At 42.9% G+C, this 27,008-nt stretch overlaps 1 protein-coding gene across 7 annotated transcripts in view; it reads left to right on the top strand.

The window, feature by feature from the left end:
* The window catches only part of DENND4A (DENN domain containing 4A), a 143,598-nt gene that overhangs the window by 36,220 nt on the left and 80,370 nt on the right, over nt 1-27,008 (top strand). For all 7 annotated transcript variants that reach the window (XM_055125269.1, XM_055125267.1, XM_055125266.1 and 4 more), the window contains exons 4-10: nt 3,029-3,360; nt 6,171-6,420; nt 14,973-15,042; nt 16,871-17,040; nt 18,877-19,118; nt 22,802-22,868; nt 25,886-25,944. In XM_055125269.1, coding sequence (XP_054981244.1) covers nt 3,050-3,360; nt 6,171-6,420; nt 14,973-15,042; nt 16,871-17,040; nt 18,877-19,118; nt 22,802-22,868; nt 25,886-25,944 — 1,169 coding nt within the window. In that variant the 5' untranslated portion in view covers nt 3,029-3,049. The remainder of the gene's footprint in view (nt 1-3,028; nt 3,361-6,170; nt 6,421-14,972; nt 15,043-16,870; nt 17,041-18,876; nt 19,119-22,801; nt 22,869-25,885; nt 25,945-27,008) is intronic.

The raw sequence follows: 27,008 nt of genomic DNA, 5'->3' as shown, positions 1-27,008 counted from the left end.
TATCTGTTCTCGGACACTCAGGTCTTTTCCAGATTCTGGCTATTATAAACAGTGCTGCAATGAATGTACAAGTGCGATGTCATTTCTACTATACTTTTTTGCATCCCTGGGATATATTCCCAGAAGTGATATTGCTGAGTCAAATGAGAGCTCAATTTCTAATTTTTTGAGAAGTGTCCATACGATTTTCCAAAGGGGTTGAACCAGTCGGCATTCCCACCAGCAATGAAGAAGGGTCCCTTTCTCCCCACATCTCGCCAACACTGGTTGCTTTTGTTCTTTTGGATGTGGGCCAACCTCTGTGGTGTGAGATCATTTTTAAGAAGTGACAAGCCAGAGGCATAGCACAGGGAATAAGGCAGCTGCCTTACATACGAACGACTCCAGTTCAATTTCCTGCACTACATATTGTTTACTGAGTACCACTGGGAGTGACCCTCACGTGTAGAGCCAGGAGTTTCCCTTGGGCCCCCCAAGAAGATATGTCTTATCAGGAGCTTATGACTTAACATTCTTGCACATGTGAAAGCACATAAACACTTAGAGAAGCAGGTTTTGTTGTTCTTTTTGGGGGATGGGGAGACACACACTGATGAGGCTCCACCAGGGTGGTTCCTGAGCATAGAGCCAGGAGTAACAACCCCTGAGCATTGCCAGGTGTGCCCCCCAAAAAGAAATGAGATGCTTACAGATTCAGTGTAGTCCCTATAAAAATGCCCATGGAAAATTTTTTGAGACATAAACCAAATGCTGTTGAAATTTATGTGGAGTAATAAAACTCCCAGAATAGCCAAAGCAGCTCTAGGCAAAGATGGGAGGCTTCTCCTTCCCGACTTCAAATTACAGTGTAAAACTAGACAAGCCAGTGTGGTGCTGGAATAGAGACAGACTCTGTCGTCCCATGGCGTAGAATTGGGAACCCCGAGACAGGCCTTGAGTTTACGGCAGCTGCTTCTCCACAGAGATCAGAGAGCGTGAAGAGCAAGGAGAGCTTCTTCCACGGACAGGGCTGGGAAAACTGGTCAGTCCCCTGTGCAAAAATAAACTTACACTGCGGGTTCATCCTCATGTATCTCACACTAGGCAGAAACATTGATTTGAAACAGATTAAAAACCTCAATATCAGACCTGAATACACAGGTTACATTGAGGAAGACATAGACAGAGCCTTTCACAGCCTTAAATCTAGAGGTATCTTTAAGGACCTAGTGCCATTGGCCAAACAAATGAAAGGAAAGGTGAGCAAATGGGCTTCCATCAACTTAAGCTCCTATCCCTTAAAAGAAATGGTGACTAGAATGAAAAGGCAACCCACAGAGTTGGAGTAAATGTGTTCCCTCCACTCATCGGACATAGGATTAATATCCAAGTTATATAAACCACTTGTAAAACTTAACAATAAAAAAAAAAAATCAAAAGTGAGATGAGCCCGGGGAGTGGGCAGGGCACTTGCGTCGCACACAGCCGAGCTACATTCAGTTCATGATATGGTCCCCCAGCCCACCAGAAGACATCCCTGAGCACACACCCAGGAGTAAGCCCTGAGCATCACCAGGTCTGGCCCGAAGTCCAAACAAAACAGACACAAGAGGCAAAATCTGAAAACAACCCAAGTGTCCAAGAACAGATGAGTGGATAAAGAAACTATGGTACCTAGACACAACGGAAGACTTTCAGCTATAAGAAAAGACAAAATCATGCAGTTGTCTGCTTTGTGGGTGGGTCTGGTTGGTATCATGCTGAATGGAGGGAGAGAGAGAGAGACAGACATGGAATCTCTCAAATATGTGGGATATAGAGAAGCATAGTAAGGAAACAACAAATAAGAACTGAGAACTGGTCTTTAGTAGGAAATGTATCACTGTGTGTGGGGGGGGTATAGCAGGGGAGTGGGAGACGGACAGTGATGCTGGGGCCTGGGGGAGGGAAGTGGGCACTGGTGGATCATGCCCAAAACTCTGCCGTGATCAGTATTCATAATCACGATGTCTAGGATTGGGCCCAAGTTTGATTCCTGGCACGTTGTCGTGTGACCCCATTGGCGATAGCCTGGTGTCCTCCCCTCCCAGACACCACCAGGGGACAGCGCTGCTGAGGCCGAGCAGGATTGCATCCCCCGTCGCCCTTGGCCAGAGACAACACAGGGGGAAGGTGCTTGCAGTGGGGTTTGATCCCCAGCACTACATGCAGTCGCCATCCTCTTCCCCAAACCCCCCCGCACCGCATGTGCGGTCACCCCCAGGAGTGATCCCTGAGCACAGAGTCAGGAGACTGTGTGTGGCCTAAAACCCCAAAAAGGAAAAGCAAAACAGAACGCTCCTTCATTGCTAAGATCTGCAAATCCTTACCACAGTATCGACTTACCCGTTGCGTTGTAACCTTTGGTTTTGCCATCGTTCTGGAGGCTCTAAGAGTTTCCTTTATAATTCTCTCAAGCCAGTCTATACGTTTGGAAGAATATGCTGCCCCGCCACCCCCATCTAGATCAGCTCAGCCTGTGTATTGCCAGAAACAAACATTCAAGCATTGCTTTTATAATTAGAAACTAGCATATTCCCATTTTTTAAAAAAATACTTTTTTTTTCTTTCTCTTTTGTTTTTGGTGTGGAGCTGTAGGGGTTGCTCCCAAGCTGTGCTCGGGAGTCCCAGGAGTACCTCCCCATGAGTACCAGCCAGCTGGTCCGGCTTCAGTATGAGTGCCTGGAGGGGCCAGGGATTACTCGGTCGTCCCAGTGGTGCTGAGTCCCCCTCAGAAGTGTCTGGGGCCTCCTGGGCTGTACCGGTGATGCTCAGAAGACCGTTTGGCACAGGGCAGGGAACCAGGGTTGTCTGCATCACGTTCAAGGGCCCCTGCAAGCCTGAGCTCCCTCTCCAGCCTCAAGAGACAGACCTTGTAAGAGCATTCAAAGTACGAGAGCGTGTGTCTGGCGCAGGGAGGACTCAGGTCATAGATGGTCGGTTCTTACCTGCTCATCAAACCCCTGGTGGTTGTCTGGCTTTTTACACTGACTGTTTCCTTTCTCCTTAGATGTTCCTTCTGTAATGGAAGATGATTGAAGACAAGGGCCCCCGAGTTGCTGACTATTTTGTGGTCGCAGGATTGACCGATGTCTCCAAGCCTCTGGAGGAGGAAATTCACTTCAATGATGCCTGCCACAAAGTAGCTAAGCCAAAGGAACCCATCACTGATGTTTCAGTTATTATGAAATCTTTTGGGGAGGAAGTGCCACGGGATTATGTTTGTATTGATGTCACCCCCAGTGGACTCTCTGCCGACCTCAATCACGGAAGCCTTGTGGGTCCACAGACTTACCTCTGCTATAAAAGAGGAAGAGATAAACCGCCGCTTACAGATCTGGGGTAAGTTGATTTTGGGTACTGTTTGGGGTTTTTTTTTTTTTTTGAGAATTTTTGTTATTTGTCTAAATAGTATATCATGAAGATTTTGGAGTTAATGGCTTGATTTTTGCACTGACAGTGACACAGACATGGGGCTGGAGCCATAGTACTGTGGGGAGGGCACTCGGCTTGCACGTGGCAGATCCAGGTTCTATTCCTGGCTCCCATGTGGTCCCTCAAGCATCACCGGGAGTAATTCCTGAGCGCAGAGCCAGGAGTAAGCCCTGAGCATCACGGGTTATGACCCTCAAACGAACAAACAAACAAAACAGCAACAATAACAACAACAAAGGAGACACATCGAATATTAAGGGGATAGCCCAAAGTGCCAGAATATGTACCTAGAATACACAGGCCCAAGGTCACAATAGCCTCCTGAGCACTTCCTGGGGCCACCCCCAGTGCCAAATGAGACATGTCTATTTGGGGACCACGCCCAGTGATACTTCCTAGTTTGGTACTGGGTGACCACGTGGTGCCACACATGGAACCTGGCCCCCGATGCGTGGCGCATGCCCCACGCAGATACACGTGTAGAACCAGAACTGTGGCCCTTTCCTGCCGTGGCCTCTCTTTGCCCTTGATGCCAGGTTGTCTGCCTGTTCCCAGCTCTTGCGTCTCCTCTGGATCTCTTTTTGTGAAAAGAGAAAGAATTTAGGAAGCATTTACAAAAAATGAATGAATGAATTATGCTGGTCATAAAAAATGCTTGTTATTCTTGGTTTTGTTTTGGGGGGCCATACCCAGTGGTGCTCAGGGCTTACTCCAGACTCTGTGCTCAGGGATCACTCTTGGCGGGGCCTGGGGGACGAAGCGTGCCGCTGGGAGTACGCCCAGGTTGGGACCATGCGAGGCAGTTTCCTTCCCCCCTGGACTGCTGCTCTGGCCCCCCCCAAACGGTTTGTTTCTTTTCTGCGTTTGGAGCACACCTGGCAGTGTTCAGGGCTTGCTCCTGCCCTGCACTCAGGGATCACTGCTGGCTGTTCTCTGGGGACCATGTGGATCCCTGGGGTTGTACCCGGGGCAGCTGCTTGCAAGATGAGTACCTCACTCTGCTATCTCTCCAATCCCCTGAACTGTTTATTTTTTTTCAATATGTTTATTTTCAAAATACAAGGAAAAGATGGCTTTTTGGCATAAGTTATAATGATCGATATAGGTACTTTGGATACATGTGCATACAAAAACATGAAATGTATTAGTGCTTTATTTGGAATACTCTTATGAGCCTAGAACTCTTTTTTTTTTTGTATACTGTGTATACATTGTATATATTGAGATCTGATTCATATACATACGTACACTTAAATTTTGCAATTCATTGTTTTTATTGTATTTATGGGATGGTGCAACTTATCACTACAGTAACTTTTAGAATATTTTTGTCATGCCAGAAAGAACCCTTTGTGCCCATTTTAGTCCCTCTTCACTTCCTCTAAGCCCAATCAGCTATGGGCAATCCCCAGTTCACTTCCTGTCTCTAGTGACAGGACTTGCCTTTTCTACACATTTTATAAAATGAAATGGAGCTATATTTGCTTGCTTTCGAGATATACCTGGCATAAGCATGTTTTCAGAGTTTATTCATATAAGAAGTAAGCCCTGAGCACTGCAGGATGTAGCCTCAAAACAAAATGAAGAAACAAAAAGCACCTTAAGAAACAACAAAAGAAACTCTAATGCCAATGTCTTGGCATTTAAATCCCAATCAGAGCATTCTGGTTTTGGTTTTTTTTTGTTTGTTTATTTATTTATTTATTTATTTATTTTGGGTCACACCCGGCAATGCACAGGGGTCATTCCTGGCTCATGCACTCAGGAATTACCCCTGGCGGTGCTCAGGGGACCATATGGGATGCTGGGATTCGAACCCGGGTTGGCCGAATGCAAGGCAAACGCCCTACCCGCTGTGCTATCACTCCAGCCCCTGGTTTTGGTTTTGAGACACCCCCTCAGTGCTCAGGGGTTACTCCTGGCTCTGCACTCAGGAATTATTCCAGGCAGGGCTCAGGGGAACAGATGGGGTACTGGGGATCAAACCCGGGTCATCCATTCAGAATAAGCCCCTCTCTGTGCTGTCGCTCTGGCCCACCAATCTGTGGATTCTGGAGGGATAAAGTGATGGTTTTTCCAGTGTGATGTTTCTTTGTGTCCCCGAGTGTATGAGTGGAGTGTTTAGAAACCAAGGCCTGGATACTTGGACTGTTCTTGACTGAAAGCCCGTGATTATGCTACACTACAGGAGGACAAGCAGTGCTGGGAAAATTCACCCGGACTTTTGATTATAGGTAGATTTGAGGGGCCAGAGTGGTCGTACAGAGATAGGGAACTTGCCTTGCACGTGGCTGCCTGAGTTCAAGTCCCGGCATCCTGGCAACTGGGGGAATTACGAGAGGTAACTATGTAAGTGTATTCTGTATTAGCTGGCCAAGAACCTTTTTCTAAAATCTCAACTTGAGGAATGTTGTTCTTTCTCGTGAAGATGCCTGGTAAAACAGACAAAAAGAAATCTATTAAGTGGAATTAAAAGCAGTGCCTTTGTACATAATATTGCTGTTCTGTGGTTTATGACAACAAACATGAAGGTTAATTGCGATCATCTGTACATTGCTTGACTTTTTGATGGGGAAAGATGGTGATTCTTTCACTGTGCAGAGCTGTGCAGTTCAGACATGCGGTACAACTGGAATATCTTCACCACGTTTAAGGATCAGACACATGACAGAGTCTGAGGGTGCTGGTACATTAATATTTTTTAATTTATATTTTAGGGTCTTGTATGACTGGAAAGAACGATTGAAACCAGGCTGTGAAATCATTCAGACTACTCCCTACGGGCGCCCTGCCAACATCAGCGGGGGCACGTCTTCCCAGCGGGTCTACATCACTTACCGGAGAGCCTCTGAGAACATGACGCAGAACACGCTGGCTGTCACAGACATATGCATCATCATACCCAGTAAAGGAGAGAGCCCCCCACACACGTTCTGTAAGGTGGACAAGAACCTCAGTAATAGTATGGTAAGTCACTCTTTCAGACTGAGTGAATCAGCCACTGATGAAATAACAAAATAAAAAGGGGGAAAAATGTTATACAAGATGTTTACATCTTAATTTAGGAAACTACTTTAGTTGTCTTTTCAAAAGGAGTTGTGCAGAACTTTCCCTCTTCATTCTTATTCTGTTTAAAAATAGCTTTTAAAGTGAAATTTATTAGTTACACAGGCGGGGTCGGGGGTGGGGGGAGTTATACTGTGGTTCTTGGTGGTGGAATATGTGCACTGGTGAAGGGATGGGTGTTCGGGCATTGTATAACTGGGACTTAAACCTGAAAGCTTTGTAACTTTCCACATGGTGATTCAATAAAAGAATAAATTAAAAAAAGAAAAAAATTAAAATAAAAAACAGCTTTTATTTGGTGGGCGGTGGGGGGGGTTGGGCTAGGGAGATAGGTTAGATGGTAGAGCACACGCCTCCCTTGATACCCCGTGGCCCTCTTAGCACCACGCATCGAAGCTCTGGCTCATCCTGCCAGACTGGGATGGCCAAGCATCACCAGATGCGCTCCCTGTTAACAAGACAGAAAAACATGTCTTTGTATGGGGTGAGACCCATACCTGGTAGTGCTCAGGGCTTAAACCTGGCTTTGTGCTCAGGAAATCAATCCTGGTGGTTTTCAGGGGGTCCATAGATGGTGCTGGGGTCAGCGTCATGGAAAGCAAGCACCTTAACCCCTGCCGTGTCTCCAACACTAAGACAAACATTCTTTTGCTTCTTTTTTTTTCTAATGATCTTCACTTTATTCTCTCTATACTTTGAATACATTCAATATTTCAACAGAAAACTATTATTATTTAGAATTTCCCCCCAATAATCAAACCTGCTGAAAAGGCGTATCATTTGATAATTTGTTTTCCATTGCTGAGAATGAAGAATATATGAGTTTGTGCGGCCACAAGAGCAGCCGCATGGTTTTGGATTTCTGATATTTTAGCTCAGTTCACAGTTTAATGTGTGGCTGCTCCAGATCTCATCTGGGCGGAGAGTGTGCTGGCAACACCCCCATCCCAAGATCTCCTGCGCGCCACGTCACTGCAAACTTGTAGTGGGTTCTAGAAGATGGCGGTCGCCACGTGGGTGCCGCCACCGCCGCTGCTGCCACCCCAGCAAAAAAAAAAAAAAAAAATCAAGAGAGAAAAACCTTTCTCCTCCCAGGGCAGCATGGGGTTCTTAATGAGCAAAAGTAAACAGCCCAGGTTGATTCCTCCGTTTGTGCATGAGGTCTCACATTCTTACCTGTTTGAGAAACTGGCCACAGTCATACTTTATAGCACTGTAGCACTGTTGTCCTGTTGTTCATCGAGATACTGGAGCGGGCACCAGTAATGTCTCCATTGTGAGTTTTGTTGTTACTGTTTTTGGCATATCAAATACACCACAGGGAGCTTGCCAGGCTCTGCTGTGCAGGCAGGATACTCTCAGTAGCTTGCTGGGATCTCTGAGAGGGACAGAAGAATCGAACCTGGGTTGGCCGCATGCAAAGCAAACGCCCTACCCACTGTGCTAGAAAACTTTCTTTGTTGTTTTGGTTTATTTTTCATTAAATATATTTTTTATATATTATATAAATATTTTTAATTATTTTATTTTGGTTTTCTTTTCATACTTTGTGCTGCCCATGAATCAGCATTTCCCCATGTTAGATTATTTCCTGAAGCATGTGAAGCATGTAACACTGTGCCATCCTTCCTCTCTGGCCCCCTTCTTCCTTTGCCCCATTTCATCGTTCTCCTTTACAAAAAGTTTTCTTAAAAGAGCTCACTATGGGGCTGGAGCGATAACACAGCGGGGAGGGCATTTGCCTTGCACACAACCGACCCGGGTTCAATTACCAGCATCCCATATGGTCCCCCAAGTACCACCAGGAGTAATTTTTGAGTGCAGAACCAGGAGTGACCCCTGTGCATCGCCAGGTGTGACCCAAAAAGGAAAAAAAAAAAAGAAAGAGCTCACTATATTCTGTTTTCTCCTTCACTTTGACATCTTCCAGTTAGGCATTTGTTTTCCTCCTTCCACCAAAATTTCCCTGATTAAATCTAATAATTAGTTCTTTACCTTAATCTTTCAGTAGCTTTTGGTTCAGATTTCCTTCTGGAAAAAGCAGGAAAAGTAGATGTTTTCCTTCCACCCGTTGTCTCTTTCTTTTCCTCCCCCGACATTTATTTCCTCTGTCCTGGGTAAGTCCTTTCCCCACATGGGAGTGCCCCTGGTTCAGCCTGAGCCCCTCCAGACTCTATCTATACTCACCTCAAGTCATATCATCAGTTAGTGTAAGAATTACATGACTTTTTTTTTCTTTCTTTCTTTTTTTTTTTTTTTTGCATTTTGGGTCACACCCAGTGATGCTCAGGGGTTATTTCTGGCTCTGCACTCAGGAATTACTCTTGGTAGTGCATGGAGGACTATATGGGATGTTGGGGATTGAGCCCAGGTTGGCCGTGTGCAAGGCAAATGCCCTACCCGCTGTACTAGTGCTCCAGCCCCAAATTACGTGGCTTTTTGTATCTACCGTAGCCTTCTAATTCATTATTTTTACTTGGATATTGAATCGGTCATCTCAAGTTTCACATTTCTAGGACCAACTTCTGCTATGTCCTTCCAAACCTGCTCTATCCCTTTCTTCCTCATCCAATAAATGGAAATTCCACTCCTCCACTTAGACTAAAAAACCTTGCCACCGGCCTTACCTTTCTCTTCTCATTCAGCTCTCCAGAAATCCCACCGACTCTGCCTTCAAACTGTGTCCTGCACTTGAGGGTTTCTTACCCCTCCCGTGCCACAGCTGTGGCCCATGGCAGCCTCATCTTTCAGTGGCATTAGGACAGTAGCCTCCGGCTGTGGGAAAAAACTGGTTAGCAAGTTAGGTTTGGGGGCCGTGTAAGTCTCTCTCTCTCATAGTCTGCTGTTTTTCTGTAGACAATCTTTAAAAATATGTAATAATCATTCTTACTTCAGGCATATTAAAAAAAAAGCCTTTTGGTATGCAGGTCACAGTTTGCCAGATTTCTGGTCTAACCGAGCCCTGGTTCCACATTTTTCCTATCACTCTGTTTCATGTAACCACACACATGATCCTTTCTTAAGACACAGATTAGGTCACATCACTCCTCCGCTTGTAGCCATATGTGGCTTCCTCTCTCCAGTGAAAACCAAAGGCCTTGCCGTAGCTTTAAGATTGTGTGTGATCTGTAAGTGTCTTTATTATTTTATTGCTGTTTAACATTTGTAAAAGAAACGTATACTTAAGAACTTACGAGGGAACACAAGTTGTGGATCTGGGAGTGGAAAATCAAGTTCTGTCCCTTCTTCTGTGTCTTCTAGTCCTTTGCCGGAGGTAACTCGGGGCTGGTCAGCTCATGTCCCCCTTGAGCATCCAGTGTGCTTGTGTGCAGAATGTGTGCGATGATGTATCTTATATTTCTCAAAATGACAAAAACAAGTTAATTGCACCTTTCCCCCTTTCCTGCTCATGCTGCTTTGATCAGACCTACACTTTTTCCATTATCTATTGGCGCATCTCTGGAAAAATTTTTAATTGTTAGTGGAATTGATAGGTCTGTGGGCATGCTTCCACTTTGAAAAGTGTTGACAGATTCACTCTGAAAAAATTGGGTGGTTTATGCGCCCATGAACCACAATGCTTTAAGACGCCCTCTCCATGTCCCCACAACTCAGCAACCCCGCTTACTACCAGTTTCCTTTTATTTTTATTTTCTGTGGTGACAGGGATTAAACTCAGGGCTTCACACATGCAAGGTAAGTGCTATACTGATGGATTATATCCCTGGCCTCCTCCTTCTGGTAGGGAGGGGCCACACCTGGTGATACTCAGGGGTTACTCCTGGCTCTGTGCTCAGGGCTTACTCCTGGCAGTGCTTGGGGATCATATGGGTTGTCAAGGACTGAACCTGGGTCTGCTGTGTGCAAGGAAAATGCCCTACCTGCTGCACTATTGCTCCTGCCTGGCCTTCCTCCTTTCAGTTATTGACGAATGAGCAAAAATAATCATGTTGATTTGCATTTCTTTGATTATGATGGAGGTAGAAGAGCTTTAAATATGTAAGAACATTGAATAACTGAAAAATGCTGCACGTTAAATGGATGTGTCATGATTTTATTCATTCTACCTTAACATAAAGCATTTTGAGTATATATTTTTATTTACTAACAAGCATAGCTATTGTGAACATGGTCACAGCAAAATATACATGAAATAACTTAGCTTCATTGACCTGTTATGATTCTACAGTAGTCTAAGTCTCTCAGTCAACCCTCAGAAGCACACTGCGTCTGTTTCCCCCTCACATCAGCCCCTCGCTGAGGACTTACATGGGGTGACAGCAGTGCACCCCTGAAAAATTTAAATTTTTACTCTTGTTAACCAATGTTGCAGAAGTAAGACAGAGTGGTAACATTAAGAAAGAATAAAGTTAGATTACTTATATTACTAGATATTAAATTTTATTGGAAGTAAAAAATAAAAAACTTCATAAGGAAATCAATTAAACATTTCTCCAAGCCTCTTCAGCAGATTTATATATTAAATTTTACTTCGGACATTAAATTATAGTCACTGGAAGGGGGAGGCGGTTGGGTATACCCATTGGTGCTCAAAACTCTGGCTCTGCGTTTAGAAATGGCTCCTGATTAGACTTGGGGAACCGTACGGGGTGCCGGGGATGGGACTTGGGCATCACATGCAAGGCCAGTGTCCACCCTGCTGTGCCCTCGCCCCAGTGCCTGAGTTGTGCTCATTTGTGTGTTAAAATTTTTGTAGATATTTTGATATTTTTGCGTCCCACACTGTATGTACAACAGATATCTAGTTTTTTAGATAAATTTTTTGAAGGAAGAGAAAAATAGAATCATTTGGGAACCGTAGAAACCAAAGGAATGAAATGAAAAGCATTAATTTAAAGATAGAGTAAAAGTTACTGATGCTGAAGAAAAAGAAGCAGGGCATTTAGCTGCAAGAGTCTTTCAAAACTTTTTCCACTTACACAGTTCAGCAAAAGAGAAACTAGGAGAAAACATGGTTTTAAAAATACTTCCCCCCCAAAAAAAAGAAATACTTTCCAGTATGCTGTTAAGCCCTTTGGTGCCCAAAGTGTCCATAATGTGGTTTACCACAGCAAAGCCTTTTCCCCTACATTCAGAGCCCTTTCCCCTACAGGAACGTCTTGTCTTATTTTCTGTAGTGCTGGGAGAAGCCCAGATGTCCTGCCTGTAAGATTTGCACTTTCCCATCCCAGTCTGTTTGCTTTAGGAGCAAGAACGCATCTGGCCACGCTTGGCAGATCGCTCCGTGGCCACGCAACAGCCATCACTAGACAGAGGTTTGTTTCGCCAAGTGTTGACTTGGTCAAGTGTTTCGGGAGTGTTCCCTGGTCTTTGAGCATTGCTTGGAAGCACTCAAAACAAAACAAAACAAACAAACAAAAAAAACCAAAACAAAACCAGTAATTAAGAATTTAAAGGGAAGCCATAAAAGGATATATTCCAAAAAAAAAAAGGGGGGGGATATATTCCAGATATCACTTTTTGAAGTGGAAATGTTTACAAAGCAGTAATATATTACTGAGCATATTTATTTATTTTTCGAATTTAATTTTTTTTGAGTCACATTAAAATGGAGAAGAAACCACTATTTGAGCAAGTTACTTACGCGCTAGAATTTCTTTAAATGCATGTGAATGAAAGGTACCAGCCTCAGGCTAATTCTAGGGGACAGGAAGGGGTGTCTTTAGCTAAAGTTGGGGCTTTAGCTAAAATTGTCATTTTTGTTTCTTTACAACTTAAAATATCTGAAGCAAATATGGTAAATAGCATTTATCAAATGGAGCTCCTGCGTAAGCACGCGTCTTTGTGGCAGTCCTTCACATTAAGAATAGGTTTCTTCTTTTGCTTTCCAAGTCTTCTGTCCTTCCTCCCTGCTTGCCTTCCTTCCATTGAAAGGACATCGGCATATACAGCTCTACAGATTTTCGGATTATAGTTTAATATCTCCTCAAAGCATGTACCTCAGGGCCACCAGCCACTGCAGTGCCAGCATTCCCGGTCACAGCCCCTGGCCTCACTTTCTACCTCCCTGTCTGCAAACCACATGTCTGGAAAGTGAACTCATAGCTTTGTTTCTCTTGGTTTTGTCTGTTCGTTTGCTTGTTTACCTTCTTATCCCACATATGAGTCAGATCATTGTAATATTTGTCTTTCTCTTTCCAACTTGCTTTGTTGGCATGACCCCCCTCTAGTTCTAGCCATGTTTTCACAAAAGGCGGGTTTCATCTTTTCTTCTTGCTGAATCGTATTCCGTTGTGTCTCTGTGTCATGTCCATTTAATCTGGATGCATATTTTTTTGTTTGTTTGTGGGCCACACCTGCCTATGCCCTGGGCTGGCTCATGACTGTGCTCAGAGATTGCTCCCAGCAGCTCAGGGGACTGTATGTGGCACTGGGACTTGAAGCTGCATCGGCTGCATGTCGAACAGGCGCCTTACCTGCTAGGCTATCTCTCCAGCCCCGTGTTGTCTTTATTCATTCATCTATCATGGGGTACTTGGGGTGTTCCCATGTCCTGGCTGTTGTAAACAGCACTATAGTGAGTATAGGTGTGCATGTAGTAAAAATATTTATTAAAATAGATTTATATTTTCTGTGTATTTGTGTTCACTGTTATGATTCTTTTTCATATACTTCCATTCACACAAATACTCTACCATGTATGCACAAATACATTCTCACATTGATTCATTTAGCAAGGGGTAATTGAACATTTCTGTGTGTTAGGTCGTGGTATTGATGTCAACAAAACAAAGCACTTAGCCTCATGGATCTTATCTTTTCTGGCGGTGAGAGATTGATAATATATACTATGCCAACTGCTCTAAGTACTGTGGAGGGAGAGCAGTGAGGCCAGGGGGCTAGGTAGGACCGGGCAGAGCAGAGGGGAACTTGTTCCAGTTGATGCGACGAAAGAAGGGCTTCTTACCTGCAAAAGTGGTATTTGAGTTGGGTCCGAAAAGAGGTGAGGCAGTGTGTTCTGTGAATGTATCTCTCGCCACCTGCATGTCGGTTGGCGATGTCTCCTGAGTTCCATCCCCATTTCTCTCTCTTGCCTTAACTTCCTTTGCTTCTTCACGTGGAGGCCAATAGGTGTTTCCCACCAAGTACAGTATAGCTTTTCTCTGGAAAAGCTTTTCTCCTGCCTTCCAGCGTGCTTAGCTGATAGCCCCTCCAGTCTTGCTGACACCCTGCACTAGAAATTTGAAACTCCTTTGTGTCTTGCTGTTATTTAAAACCCTGGGACAGTGTATGGGATCAATTAAAGATCATATTTAATGATCGGGAAGAGAGAAGGAACTACGAAGGAGACAGGAATGGCCAGAGACTTGGTGCAGAGGCACCCATGAGAGTGGAAAGCCCCCAAAGTCAAGGGAAGAAAAGTGCTTCGACAGGGGTGTTATTTTAAACGTATAAACATTGTGTGTGAGGGTGAGTTCATTGTTGGGGGCCCACATACTGCAGTGCTCAGGGCTGACTCCTGGCTCTGCATCAAGGATCTCTCCTGGCAGAGCTCGGGGAACCACAGGGGCTGCTGGAGATCGAATCCAGGTGGGCCACGTGCAAGGCAAGCACCCTGCTGTGCTATCTCTCCCACCTCTAATGATAGAAAAAACTTGCTCATAATTTGAGTAAGCTGATGACTAGAAATCACCAATTCAATTTAGCAACAGTAAAGTTGGCAAGGTGTTCTTTTAAGAAACCAGTGGGATGAAGACCAAATTTGAAATGGAGTCAGGAGGGAACAGGAAATAGGAAATGGATCTAGCAAAACTTCGCTGAAGTTCTGGCACAGAAAACGGCAGAAAAACCTGGCAATATCTAAAAGGGAGAAAATCAGATGGGAGGTATACTTCTGAGTAGATCATTGGTTAATCATTTTTCCTCAAAATCTGAACTTAGAATTAAATTGTTGCAACTTAGACTTGTTTTATGCTATTTGAAGAGGAGGGAACGGTGGGGTGAGATATGCCAGGGATTGAACCCAGGGCCACCTCGTCAGCCGGAATTGTTCCTTTGCGCTGCATCTCTTGTGCCCTAGTTTTGTTTTAAAGGCTCAGGTTTCCTCAAGGAGGGGCCAGAACGATTGCACGATGGGTAAGGTGTTGGCCTTGCACGTGACCGACCTGGGTCTGATCCCCGGCACCCTACATGGCCCCAAGCCCACCAGGAGTGATTCCTGAGTACAGAGCCAGGAGTAAGCCCTGACACCACTGGGTGTGGACCCAAAACAAAAGAGTTTTTCTCATGTTATTGCTGTGGAGAAAAAGATTAAATTTTACTTCTGGAAGAAAAGTTGGTAATAACTCCAGTGAAAGGCTGACAATAGCTAATGAAATATTGAACATAAATCTGGTACTGAATCTTAAAGGTAGTAGAGAAATCAAAGAGACTTGTTTTTTTAAATTATTCTTTTTTTTTAAATAAATGTTCTCTTTTTTTTTTTAATTCAGTGGGGGTCAGCCGTGTACTTATGTTACAAAAAATCGGTGGCAAAGACTAATACTATATCATACAAAGCTGGTAAGTATAACTTTTTTATGAAATAATATAAGATGTATTCTGGTGGTTGCAGAGATGACACTTTTCTTTCTTTTTTGTGTGTCTGGTTTATTTTTTGTTCTATGGGCTACATCTGGCCTTACTCAGGAATCATTTGACTCTGAGTTCAGGAATTACTCCTGGCTGTGCTCAGCAGATCATACAGGGTACCGGGGATTAACCCAGGTTAGTCACATGCAAAACAGATGCCCTACCCACTGTACTATCTTTCCAGCCCAAGGACACTTTTTTTGTGGCACTTGGGTCCCAGTGGCAGCATGGGTGGTGCCAGGGACAGAGCCAAGCGAGCAGGTGGGCACTGCAAATCAGCAGGATTCCACAGTTCAAAAATTACTTTAAAAGAAGACAGGGAGAATGTGGTCTAGAGACTGAACACAGTGGCCACTCAACACCTCTATTGCGAACCACAACACCTAATGAGAGAGAGAGAACAAAAGGAAATGCCCTGCCACAGTGGCGGGGTGGGTGGGGGGAGACGGGATTGGGGAGTGTAGGAGGGATGTTGGGTGTACCGGTGGTGGAGAATGGGCAATGATGAAGGGATGGGTTCTCAAACTTTGTATGGGGGTAACATGAGCACAAAAATGTATAAATCTGTAACTGTACCCTCATGGTGATTCACTAATTAAAAATAAATAAATTTTAAAAAATAAAATAAAATAAAAATGCTAAGGATAAAGATAAAAAAAAGAAGAAGACAGGGAGTTTTATTTTCTTTTGAGGGGCTGGGGGAGCCACACCCTGCAGTGCTCAGGCAGGGATTACTCTTGGCCCTGTGCTCAGGGATCATTCCTGGTGGCTCTTGGGGGACCGTATGGGATGCCAGAGATCAAAATTAGATCATGGGGCTGGAGAGACAGTGCAGCAGAGTAGGCACTTGCATTATGTGCAGCCATCCTGGGTATTCCATCCCCGGCATCCCAGACGGTCCCCTGAGCCTGCCGGGGGTGATTCCTGAGTGCAGAGCCGGGAGTTATCCCTGAGTATCACTGGGTGTGGCCCAAAAAACAAAATAGAAAACAAGGCAAGTGCCTACCCACTGTACTGTCATTCTGGATCAACCTTTTGAAGAGTCTGCTGTCCTGTCTTTCTCATCTTCCTTTGATTTTTCTAGGCTCCATAATTTGTTACTATTTTGGGCCTTGAAAGTGCTAAATGGAAGGTGCCTAAACCACTCTCTATACTAGTCTACTTAATGGGAAGTTCATTTGCTATTTGAAACATTATCTTTATATAACTTGGGGCTTTTCAGAAGCCCAGCCTATATTGAAACTACTGAAGACATTGCAAGTGTGTGACTCTTTTTCCGTATTTTTTTGGTATTTGTACTGGATGTTCCATATGTAATCTACAGGAAGCTGTTTTAATAGATGTACAATAAAATCCTGGGGCAGAATTTTTGAGAGCTTACAAACTGAATAATGGGTCTCCAAATTTCCAAAGTGAAGTTCCCATGTTTGCAGGTAGCATGACCACAAACTAAATTATTGGGAGAATATTTGTGAATTTTTCCTTAGAATATTTTTTCTTGTATGCCTTAGTCTTTGTGGATGGTGTGTGACCAATATTAAAGATAAACTACTAGAAATGATTATGTGTGAAGATCAAATTTTATTTGAAGCATAAAAATATATATTAAAATTATATAACATAAAACATATTATTTGACGATTATATAGGTAGTATCTTGACCTTCAAATTATGCTCAATAATAAAGCCTTTTCATTCGAATGATAAGCATCTAAATTTTTAGAGTTTATGATTCTAATGTTTATTGTTGTTTTTATAGGTCTAATTTGTAGGTATCCTCAGGAAGATTATGAGTCATTCTCACTACCAGAATCTGTTCCCCTATTTTGTTTACCAATGGGTGCAACAATTGAATGTTGGCCACCAAATAGCAAATACCCTCTCCCGGTATTTTCTACTTTTGTGTTAACTGGAGCCTCAGCTGAAAAGGTACTGTGCATTTTGGCAAGTGATCCCTGCACATTTCTTGGACATTTTCAGGTCTTACTTTTAATATAACAAAAGGGACAGTGGAAGAATTGACTTCGTGTTGAGCGCCTTTTCCTCCCGGGTGTAGTTGTCAGACCTCCAGACAGTTTATTAGGCATCTGCTCTGTCCCATACACCCAGGTGCCTTTTTTGGTGAATCCAGTGAAAGATGTTTTTAGTCACCAAATAATGATTCCTCTTTTTCTCTGATGTAAAACTCAGAAAGCGGTACAGAAAACATAAAGTTATGATGACTTATGTCATCATAAGCTCTTTGGAATTGTAGACTTTTGTGATTGGAGGGGCCCTTGGGAACCTCCTAGTCTCATACTCTCATTTTACAAGTTAAAAATTGAAGCCTGAGGAAATTCACTGAATGGTCTCAGTGAAATTTATATTTTCTTCTTTAAAAAAAATTTTAATATTGGGTCCGGAGTGATTGTACAGCGAGTAGGGCGTTTGCCTTGCACGCGGCCGACCTGGGTTCGATTCCCGGCATCCCATATGGTCCCCCAAGCACTGCCAGGAGTAATTCCTGAGTGCAGAGCCAGGAGTAACCCCTGAGCATCGCTGGGTGTGACCCAAAAAGAAAAAAAAATAATATTATTATTTAGGTAATAGGGTTACAGCAGGGCTCAAGTGTATAGCATTGATGCAGAAGATAGCCGTTCCACACTGTCCAGTGCCCATGGCCTCCACCCTGTCACCTCTGGTCCAGCCTTCCTTCTGTCCCAGCCTATCCCTCATTCCTTGGTGATTGGCGTCTATGGTGTGGGTACCTGACTCTCCTCTCTGAGCATGCTGTGCCCCGCACCCTCTGCTCTGTTCCTCAGCTCCTGCCCATCAACCCAGCTGATTGCCTCCCAGATTGGTAGTGTCAAGTCTGGATTCCTGTGTCCAAGGTTATTATCAGCTGCTACTGTCCATCCCTTGATTGGTTTCTCAGTATACCACACATTTATATTTTATTATTTAAAATCCTATACTTTGTCTACCAAAGCATTTTCTCATTTCCTTTCTCCTTTTTTTTTCCAAATAGGGGCCATTTTAGGGTGTTTTGGGCCCCTCCGGGACTCACCCAGTGGTGCTCTCGAGGTTGCTAGGGAGTGGGGTCATGCATCGATTGGGATAGAACTTGGGGCCTTGCTTGCAGGGCTTTCTAAGCTAACTTTCCAGCACCTCCACTCTTTTTTTTTCTTTCTACCTGCTCCTCAAGAATATATTAATACATCAGTTTTTTTCCCACATTTTTTATAGACCAAATGAAATTTAGTTAAACCACTTCCAATTCAAAATTAAGAAGATCTGGGAGTAGCACCGTGTGGTTTCCATTACATACCTTAAGAAAGGAAGAGTGAAGGTCCCGGGAAACAGCTCCAAGGGTGGAGCATATCCTTGCATGAGCATATCCTTGCATCTGCGAGGCGCTGAGTTCAATCAGCAGCACAGTGGGGGGCCCCAGACACCACTGGGTGTAGCTCCATCGGCCCCCAGCACTGCCAGGCCCCGGCTGCATTGTCCAGCATTGACCCAGGCAGCCGGGCTAGTTAAGGATCATCACCAAGAAGGGCCCTCAGATCACTGCCTTGGAGGCCCCAAAGGTGAACTATAAAACAATAAAATGAAAGGAAGCCAAAATTGGTATCTGTCCACTATTATCTCCCTGGACCCTGACACTTACCCTGGCTTGTAGGTTTATGATGCCTCCTAATCATTTGCCCATTGATTATTTAATGGATGATGCAATTGAGAGAATAAGGTAAGGCATACTTATTACATATATTACTTGTTTTCTAGGTCTATGGTGCTGCTATTCAGTTCTATGAACCATACCCTGAGGAGAATCTCACAGAAAAGCAGAGCCTTCTTTTGGGTTTAACTTCGTCAGCAGATGGGAAGTCTGACAGTTCCAAAACAATTCAGACTAATAAGTGCATCTGTCTTCTTTCTCACTGGCCTTTCTTTGATGCATTCAGAAAATTTCTGACTTTTCTGTACCGTTACTCCATCTCTGGACCCCATGTGCTTCCCATTGAGAAGTAAGTTAGAAGTCTTCATTCGGCGTTTTAGATCTTTCCATTAGGTGATGTATCTATACTAGTAATTGAATAAATTTTATATGAAGATTATATACCACAAAGAGTTATTTGAAAAAAAGGCTTGGTTGTTTCAATAAGATATTATTTCTCCATTATACTTGTGGAGCCATGTTATTTTATATCTAACAAAATGAAATGTTTTAGATCCTACTTATAATTGTTTTACTAATGCTACAATTCTTCTATATAATTTGGGTTTATCATAAACCTTTTAAAATATTTCTTACTATCTTAGGAATTACAAAGTAAACATTTGTTGAACAGACTTTATAAAATTTTACTGATTTAAAATCAAATGTTTTATGCAGTAAGATCAAATGCAAATGAGATCTAAGTATCTTCATTGTGTTTCGACTGTTGTTTACCAGCTATCACTTAAGCTCTTTTGTCTTCTTAGGCAGAATGCTGTGACTCTAAAGACAGTTGGGAAATAATAGAACTATCTTAAGAACGTTCAGTAAATAATATTATTGTTCTCTAATTTTTTTTCCTTGTACTTTTCTACCCCATCTGAGTATTCTAATCCGGTTCTCAATTTTTTTTTTAAATCTCAGGAGAGTATGCTTTTAATAAGGCTACTGCTCACTCATTTAAAAGCAATAAGCCATTATATGTTAACATAAATATCTTATTAAAACTAAGCAAGAAAGATTTGTGAGAAGAGTGACATTTTTGATTCTAATGAATCTAGTGTTTGGTGTCATTGAACAGTAGCTAGGTCGTCAAGATGTTTCTGTATTCATTCTGTTACAGCTTTTTGTTATTATGAAGCTTAATTTTAAAATTGGTCTCAGATTTAAGTGGAAAAGATAAAAAACTTGAATATATTTTCAGGAAATTGTGAATTTTCTTTTTAGGCCTGGCATCAAAATTTGGAAAGCAAAGTTTCTAGTACGTTGTCTTCAATGTGGTATTTTAGACTTCAGCTATGTTAAAGTCCATATTCTGACTGACTTCTCAAGTTAAATTTGTACAACTACATGATTTTTCAGCACTGTATATTGTCTATTTGGAAAGTACTGCTTCACTTGGGTTGAGGTAGTTGCATTTATCATCAGTATAAAAATACATTTATTAGCATCAGCACTTGTCTCATCAGAAAGATCTGAGTATAAAGAATGCCAAGTTCATAGTACAAAATTTTAACTTTCAGTTGGAAACCTGATTTTATTTATTGACATGTACTGTAGCTTATCTTTCTTGAAGCAACAGGTTCATTCCATTTTATTTTTCCTTAAAGAAAAATCTACTTTAGATAACTTGAGTTTGTGAATCATTTTATTTTATATTTTTTGTTTGCTTTAGTTATTGTTTTGGGACCACACTCAGTGGTACTCAGGGATTACCCTTGGCTCTGCAGTCAGGAACCACTCCTAGCAGTGCTCAGGGATGCCAGGAATAGAGCCTGGGTCAGCTGTATGCAGGGCTGCTGCCTCACCCATTGTTCTGTGCACTCTGTTCTATGGCTCCGGCCCCAGTCATTCTGTTTTAGTGGCATTCAGTGTGTGGGGGAGGGGAATCCCAAACCACCAATTCCCTCACAACTCAAGTTGAACTAAAAGTCAGTCATCAGAGCTCTGTAGTCAGCAGAAGTGCTTTCTATTTTCTTCCCCTTAGAGCACACAGGTTATTTAAAGAAGTGTGCATTGTGGGGCTAAAATTTCATCATGGTTATGTTATTGCTTCAACGAGCCATTCCTAAGAGAAATGACCTTCTTGTCCTGTAAGAGTGCAGAGAATTTATTGGCAAGTACTGAGAATTACAAGAAGAGAATGACAAGAAGACAGCGAGCATGAGTATAGTTCAGTGCTGCTGTCTTGGCTCAGAGTACAATGCCAGAACTGTTGCCTGCAGTGCTTCTCCGCTCGCAGGGCGAATACCCACCAGGGGAAGAAGAGATGATGTCTGATTGTTACTATCATTACACAAAACTACTTGAGCCTGGAATTCTGTCTGTGAGTGTCCAGGGGATGCTTTGGCGTTTGTGAATTTTTTTTTCTACTGCTCTGACTGCTTCAGGTGATTCAAGCAGATGTGTGTGTTGTTCTAGCTTCAGTTAACTTCTCTTTTGGGTTGACTTTTTTTCCCTTTTTATTTTTTGGTGTCCAGAATTGAACCTGGCTCCTCATACACGGGTCACCCACTCTACAACTGGGCCATATCTCTGGACTATTTCTATATTTTTGTTTGTTTGTGCAGACTGGTATCTCACCTTCATGGTAAAACTTGTTAATTCATGCCTTTTTCTTTTTAAACATTTCCCAACATTGTCTCAAAATAGCAAATAAAATCAGAATAGGTATAAAATTAATTCTCTAGTGTTCTCTATCTGGGTGAAATGTTCTCATTCTCAAACCACAATGATTTTGAAGTAACGTTTAAAAGAAATAGAAGAGCTGATTTCCCAAAACACATTTTTCACTCTTACTGCATTTTTTTTCTTGTGTTCAAAACAAACCCTCGTCAATCTAGTTTCTCACCCACATTTTCTGGGTGGGAGGGGCACTTAAAATCAGTTATAGAACTACTCATTTTTAATTAATTTATTTTGGGGGCCCTTGCAAGTGGTGGTCAGGGTAGGTCCATCTATGTTTCAGCAAGCAGCTGGGAGTCCAGTGCTAGGGCTGTGTCTTACTGGAGACCCCCAAAGACCCCCCAGAGGTCTTCAGGTACCTCCAAGCTTTCACCCAGGAGACTGTGAGGTGCTGGGCTTAGAACCTTGGACTGACCTGTGCCGGACGCTGTACTGTCTGCCTTGCCCAGTAATAGCTATATTACTCTACATTAGCTTCATTTATAACTTATTGTTGGTCGCAAGTATATTGTTCATCTTTGTGAACAGTTAAAGCATTTGTGGAGCTGGAGAGACAGTGGAGAGGGTAGGACTTGCCGTGAGTGTCCTCAAACCAGATCCTATGCCTGGCACCCTAGGTGGTCCCCCAAACCTTGCCACGAATAGTCCCTGAGCACAGAGCCAGGAGTAATCCCTAAGCACTGCTGGGCATGGCCCCCACACAACAGCAACAAAAATTAAGGCATTTTGTTTTTCCAGAGAATTCTCAATGCGTGGCCAGAGAGAATGGGTAAGGCGTGTGCTTTGCATGTGGCTGACCAGGGTTCAATCCACAACCCCACATGTGGTCCCTCAAGTATCGCCAAGAGTTATTCTTGAGTGCAGAGCCAGGAGTAACCCCTGAGCATCACTGCGTGTGGCCCCAAAACAAAAGCAAAACAAACCCCAATAATTCTCAATGTTTCCTAAACCATGAGAAGTTGATTGAAAGGCGTCTGTTATAAACTCAAGCTTCTTTAGAAAAGTACTCATGTCTCTGATGTGTTTCAGGGAGAGGTAAAACAAAGAAAAAAAAAACTATTTCAGACACCAATAAAATAAACATTGTTGAATGTGAACAACTGTATGAAAAGTTGATGGACTTAGGAAGAAACCGCTTTAATTGGACTATGGTCCTTGGTGGTAGTTTGTTTACTTGTAGCAACAGAGACTCTGAAATTATCAGTAAACAGGGTTTTGATTGAGCATGAACTTAGGATGACATATTGACCTTTGTAGCGTATGATATTCATTTTAGAATGAATTGGATTTTTGTGTTTTTTTTTAAAGGCATATTTCTCATTTTATGCATAAAGTTCCTTTTCCATCTCCTCAGAGACCACGGATTTTAGTTCAGGTAAGGTTTTATTGATGTAAGTGCATTATTGAATGGTTTTCAGTTGACTTTATCAAAATGTAAAATAAAAATTTTATTTTATTTTTTTACTTTTTGAGTCATACCTGGCAATGCTCAATGGTTGTTCCTGGCTCTGCACTCAGGAATCATTCCTGACAGTGCTTGGGGGACCCTGTGGGATGCCGGGGATCCAACCTGGCTGGTGTGTGCAAGGCAAACTCCCTAGCGCTGTACTACCGCTCTGGCCCCTAACAGAACAATTTCAAAGGGGGAAAAGTGAGATTAGATGATAACTGGATGTTATTTAATGTTGGAATTTAGAAGCTTGTGTTTTATTAGTTGTTTGGGTGGTGCCAGGAGTCAAACCCAGGTCCCTACACATGCAAGACAAGTGCTCTACAGCTAACCCACGTCTCATGCCAGTGCTGGGAGCTTGTGTGTTTTGTTTTGTTTTGTTTGCTTTTTGGGTCACTCCCAGCATTGCATAGGGGTTACTCCTAGATGCACTCAGAAATTACACCTAGCGGTGCTCAGGGGACCATATGAGATGCTGGGAATCGAACCCGGGTCAACCGCATGCAAGGCAAAAGCCTTACCCACTATGCTATTGCTTCAGCCCCAGAGCTCTGTGTGTGTGTGTGTGTGTGTGTGTGTGTGTGTGTGTTTAAATTTTTTTATTAGAGAATCACTGTGATGTACAGTTACTCAGGGCATTCAAGTAGGAAAGGAAGAAATCAAACTCTCACTATTTGCAGATGATATGATACTATAACTATACTTAGAGAACCCTAAAACTTCTACCAAGAAACACTTAGAAACAATAGACTTGTATAGTAAAGTTGCAGGCTGTAAAATCAATACCCAAAAGTCCATACGCAAAAGTTCATGGCTTTCCTATACACAAATAACAAGAGAGAAGAAAGTGACATGAAAAAAGCAATCCCATTCACAATCATGTCTCAGAAAATCAAGTACCTCAGAATCAGCTAACTAAGGAGGTAAAAAGTGTGTTTTTAATTGCCTCCCAAACAGACCTCTAATGATTGCCCTTAGGTAAACAATGTGTTAAAGAGGTGTTTTTTTTTTTTTAAAGTAGGATCCCAGTAAATCATTCTGAACACACAGCAAAGGAAAAGGAACTTTGCATAAATCCAATAATACCATAAGGGTATTAATTTGTGCCTTTGGCACTTACTCCATATTGGATTAGAGAGAAGGGATGCATGTTACAGAAAGGGAACCTCATGTCTTCATGACATTGGGACTGGGAATATTTAAGATGACCATAAAGTCATAGATTGCTTTTTCCATCTTTGTTCCCAGTTGACTGTATCTTGCTCTTTGGTTTACTTTTTATTTTTCTGGGCACCAAGGATTGAATTGAAATTCTATCAATTCAAGGCCACATATTGTTTTTGTTTATGCTCTTGATTTCTGAGCTTCTGCTTATTTAATCATCTAAGCAAGATTTATGTAAAGAAAATATTTTCATGTGTTATCACTTATAAGTGCCTTACTGTATTTATCACAGCACATGGTAGGGTATCATTCAAAATTAGATATTATTTGGCAAGTAGATATCTGCAAACATGTGGGAACCTGCATAACTTGAAAATGTAGATAAAATAATAGTAGTATTACATTGATGCAGATTAAAAGTATCTAAAATATTTGTGGGGGGCTTGTTTTGGAGCCACACCCAGCTGTACTCAGGGGTAACTGCTGGTTCTGCATTAAGGGATCACTCCTGGCAGGCTTGGGGGAACCATATGGGATGCCGAGGATTGAACCCAGCTTGGCTGCATGCAGGGCAAGCGCCCTACCTACTGTATTCTCTTCAGCCCTCTAAAATATCATTTTTATAAGCTTCATAGTCCATTTATACAGTTATATATTAACCATGTCTTTTTTATTTATATTTATTACATTACTATATATTATATATTTATTGCCAGAGTATATCTAGCATACCCACTTTGAATACACATAAAAACTTTGTTCAGTAGCAGATCCTTTAATTTTTGTGTATTGAGGACCAAACAGAAATATTCCCATCTGCATAGACCAAACGGTTTCTGTTGAAATGACTCAGTTGTGCTGTTACAGTGCAGAAGGTCTATAGCTGGGTAATGTGAGAGTGAATGAACAGGGGTGTGTTCTAACAAAGCTTTTGTTTGTTTTGGTTTTGGGGCCACACTTGGCAGAGCTCAGGCCTTACTCCTGGCTCTGTGCTCAGGATCACTCCCAGCAGGCTCGGGGACCATACTGGGTGCTGGGGATCAAACCCAGGCTGGCTGGCCACATGCCAGGCAAGTGCCCTACCTGCTGTGCTATTGCTCCAGCCCCATAAAACTTGACTTTTCAAAACAGAAGTCGGGGCAGCCTTGTATGTGCAGGGACCCAGATCCAGTACTGTATGGTCCCCACCACCACGAGGGACAGCCCTGGTGGCCTTAGCACCCTCAGTCCCAAGCATCGGACTTTCTAGCTCAGTTGGCCTGGTGTCACCAGAAGTAACTCCCAGCTCACTCTTCCCTCAAAAATAAGGTCTCTGAGTTTTCCCTGGAGCCCCTAGGTAGACTAATCCTGAGTGTTGTGGTCTTAAATATATGCTTCAGTTTTTCTATATAAATTTGGTAAAATGGTACCAGAAGAACATTGAAGAAAAGGATAAAAATGTGCTCGGAATAAAGAGGATAGAAGTGAGCTGGGGAGACAGTTGGGTGGCCTGGAGCTCATATGAGCCCCGGCTCCCATCTCCGTGGTCCCCCGAGCACCCGAACTCCGACAGGAGCTGGGCGCAGCCCCCAAGCACTGCAGGGTGTGGTCCCCTAAAGGAAGAAGAGGAAGCGGTCCGTGATCAGGCTTTAGTTTTCGGGAGGTTCATCTGTAAGATTTGTGCTAGTTAATGGTTCTGTTGAAATGTCTCTGCATCACCGTTAGCCTACATGTTTTTCAGAAAGTGGCATTTTGAAGTTCATATTTGTATTTAAAGTTCTTTATTTTGAATCTTACAGTTATCACCACATGATAATCTGATTCTCAGCCAGCCTGTGTCGTCACCTCTTCCACTCAGGCAAGCAAAACTTCATCTTTATCGGTCTCTCTAAATAGAATGTTGTCAAAAGTAACATTTATACATTTTCTCTTTTTCTGTGGTAAAAATTTAAGTGTTCATGGGAATATTTCTTGCTAGACTGTTCTTATTTAAATTCCTTTTACTTACTACTTGAAGTTTTTCAAGAACAAAGGAAAAGCTTTTATCAAACCATTTGGAAGTGTGCGTGTCCATGTCTTATGATTACTGTTTCAGAGCTAAGCATATAATATTTAGAGTGGGAAAATAGTTCTTTTTAGCTTTAAATACTCCTCGAAAAACAAATTTGCTTTTTTTTCCCTTTAACCGCCAAATAAAGATACTTATAAATACTCTAGCAGAGTTTCCCAGGGTGGGGAGGCACTGCCCCTAGGACACTGGAATGGAGGGTAGGGTTTGTCAGTAGCCTCAGGTACAGCTAGGGGGTCTTCTCTGTTTGCTTGCTTAAAGAAGATAGATTTGGAGCCCAGGAGTAGTCCAGTGGTTTGGACATGTGGACCTGAGTTTGAGTCCGCCTCCTGTGGTGCCCCAGCATCACTTGGTACCGCCCTGGAGCATCCTGGGCACAGCCAAGAGTCCCCCACACCAGGGACTCCGCCCTCAGGCCCAAGCATTGGCCTTAGCCACAGTTGGCTGGGAATTGCCCCTGAGACCCCCTGAGCACTACTTGGGAGGTGCCAAACAAAGAAAATCAAGGGGCCAGAGAGAGACAGTAGAGGGGGTGCACAAAGCTGAGCCTGGTTCATCCTCACCACCTCGGTTCCCCCTGAACACCACGAGGAGTGATTCCTGACACAGAGCCAGGAACAAGCCCTGCTCACTCCCGGGTGTGGCCCCAAAACTAAACTAAAAGAAAAGAAAAGGGAGAGGGAAGAAAGGGAAGGAAAGAAAGAGAAAGAAAGAAAAAGATGAGAGAATGAGAACGAAGGAAAGCTAGTTTTTGAGGAGACTGATGAGTGAAATTTTTTTTTTTTTTTTTTTTTTGCTTTTTGGGTCACACCTGGCAATGCACAAGGGTCACTCCTGGCTCTGCACTCAGGAAT

This window comes from Sorex araneus, chromosome 2 (assembly GCF_027595985.1).
Source record: "Sorex araneus isolate mSorAra2 chromosome 2, mSorAra2.pri, whole genome shotgun sequence".
NCBI lineage: Eukaryota > Metazoa > Chordata > Mammalia > Eulipotyphla > Soricidae > Sorex > Sorex araneus.
The sequence above is the reverse complement of the archived record's forward strand: the minus strand, read 5'-3'. Positions and strand labels throughout refer to the sequence as shown.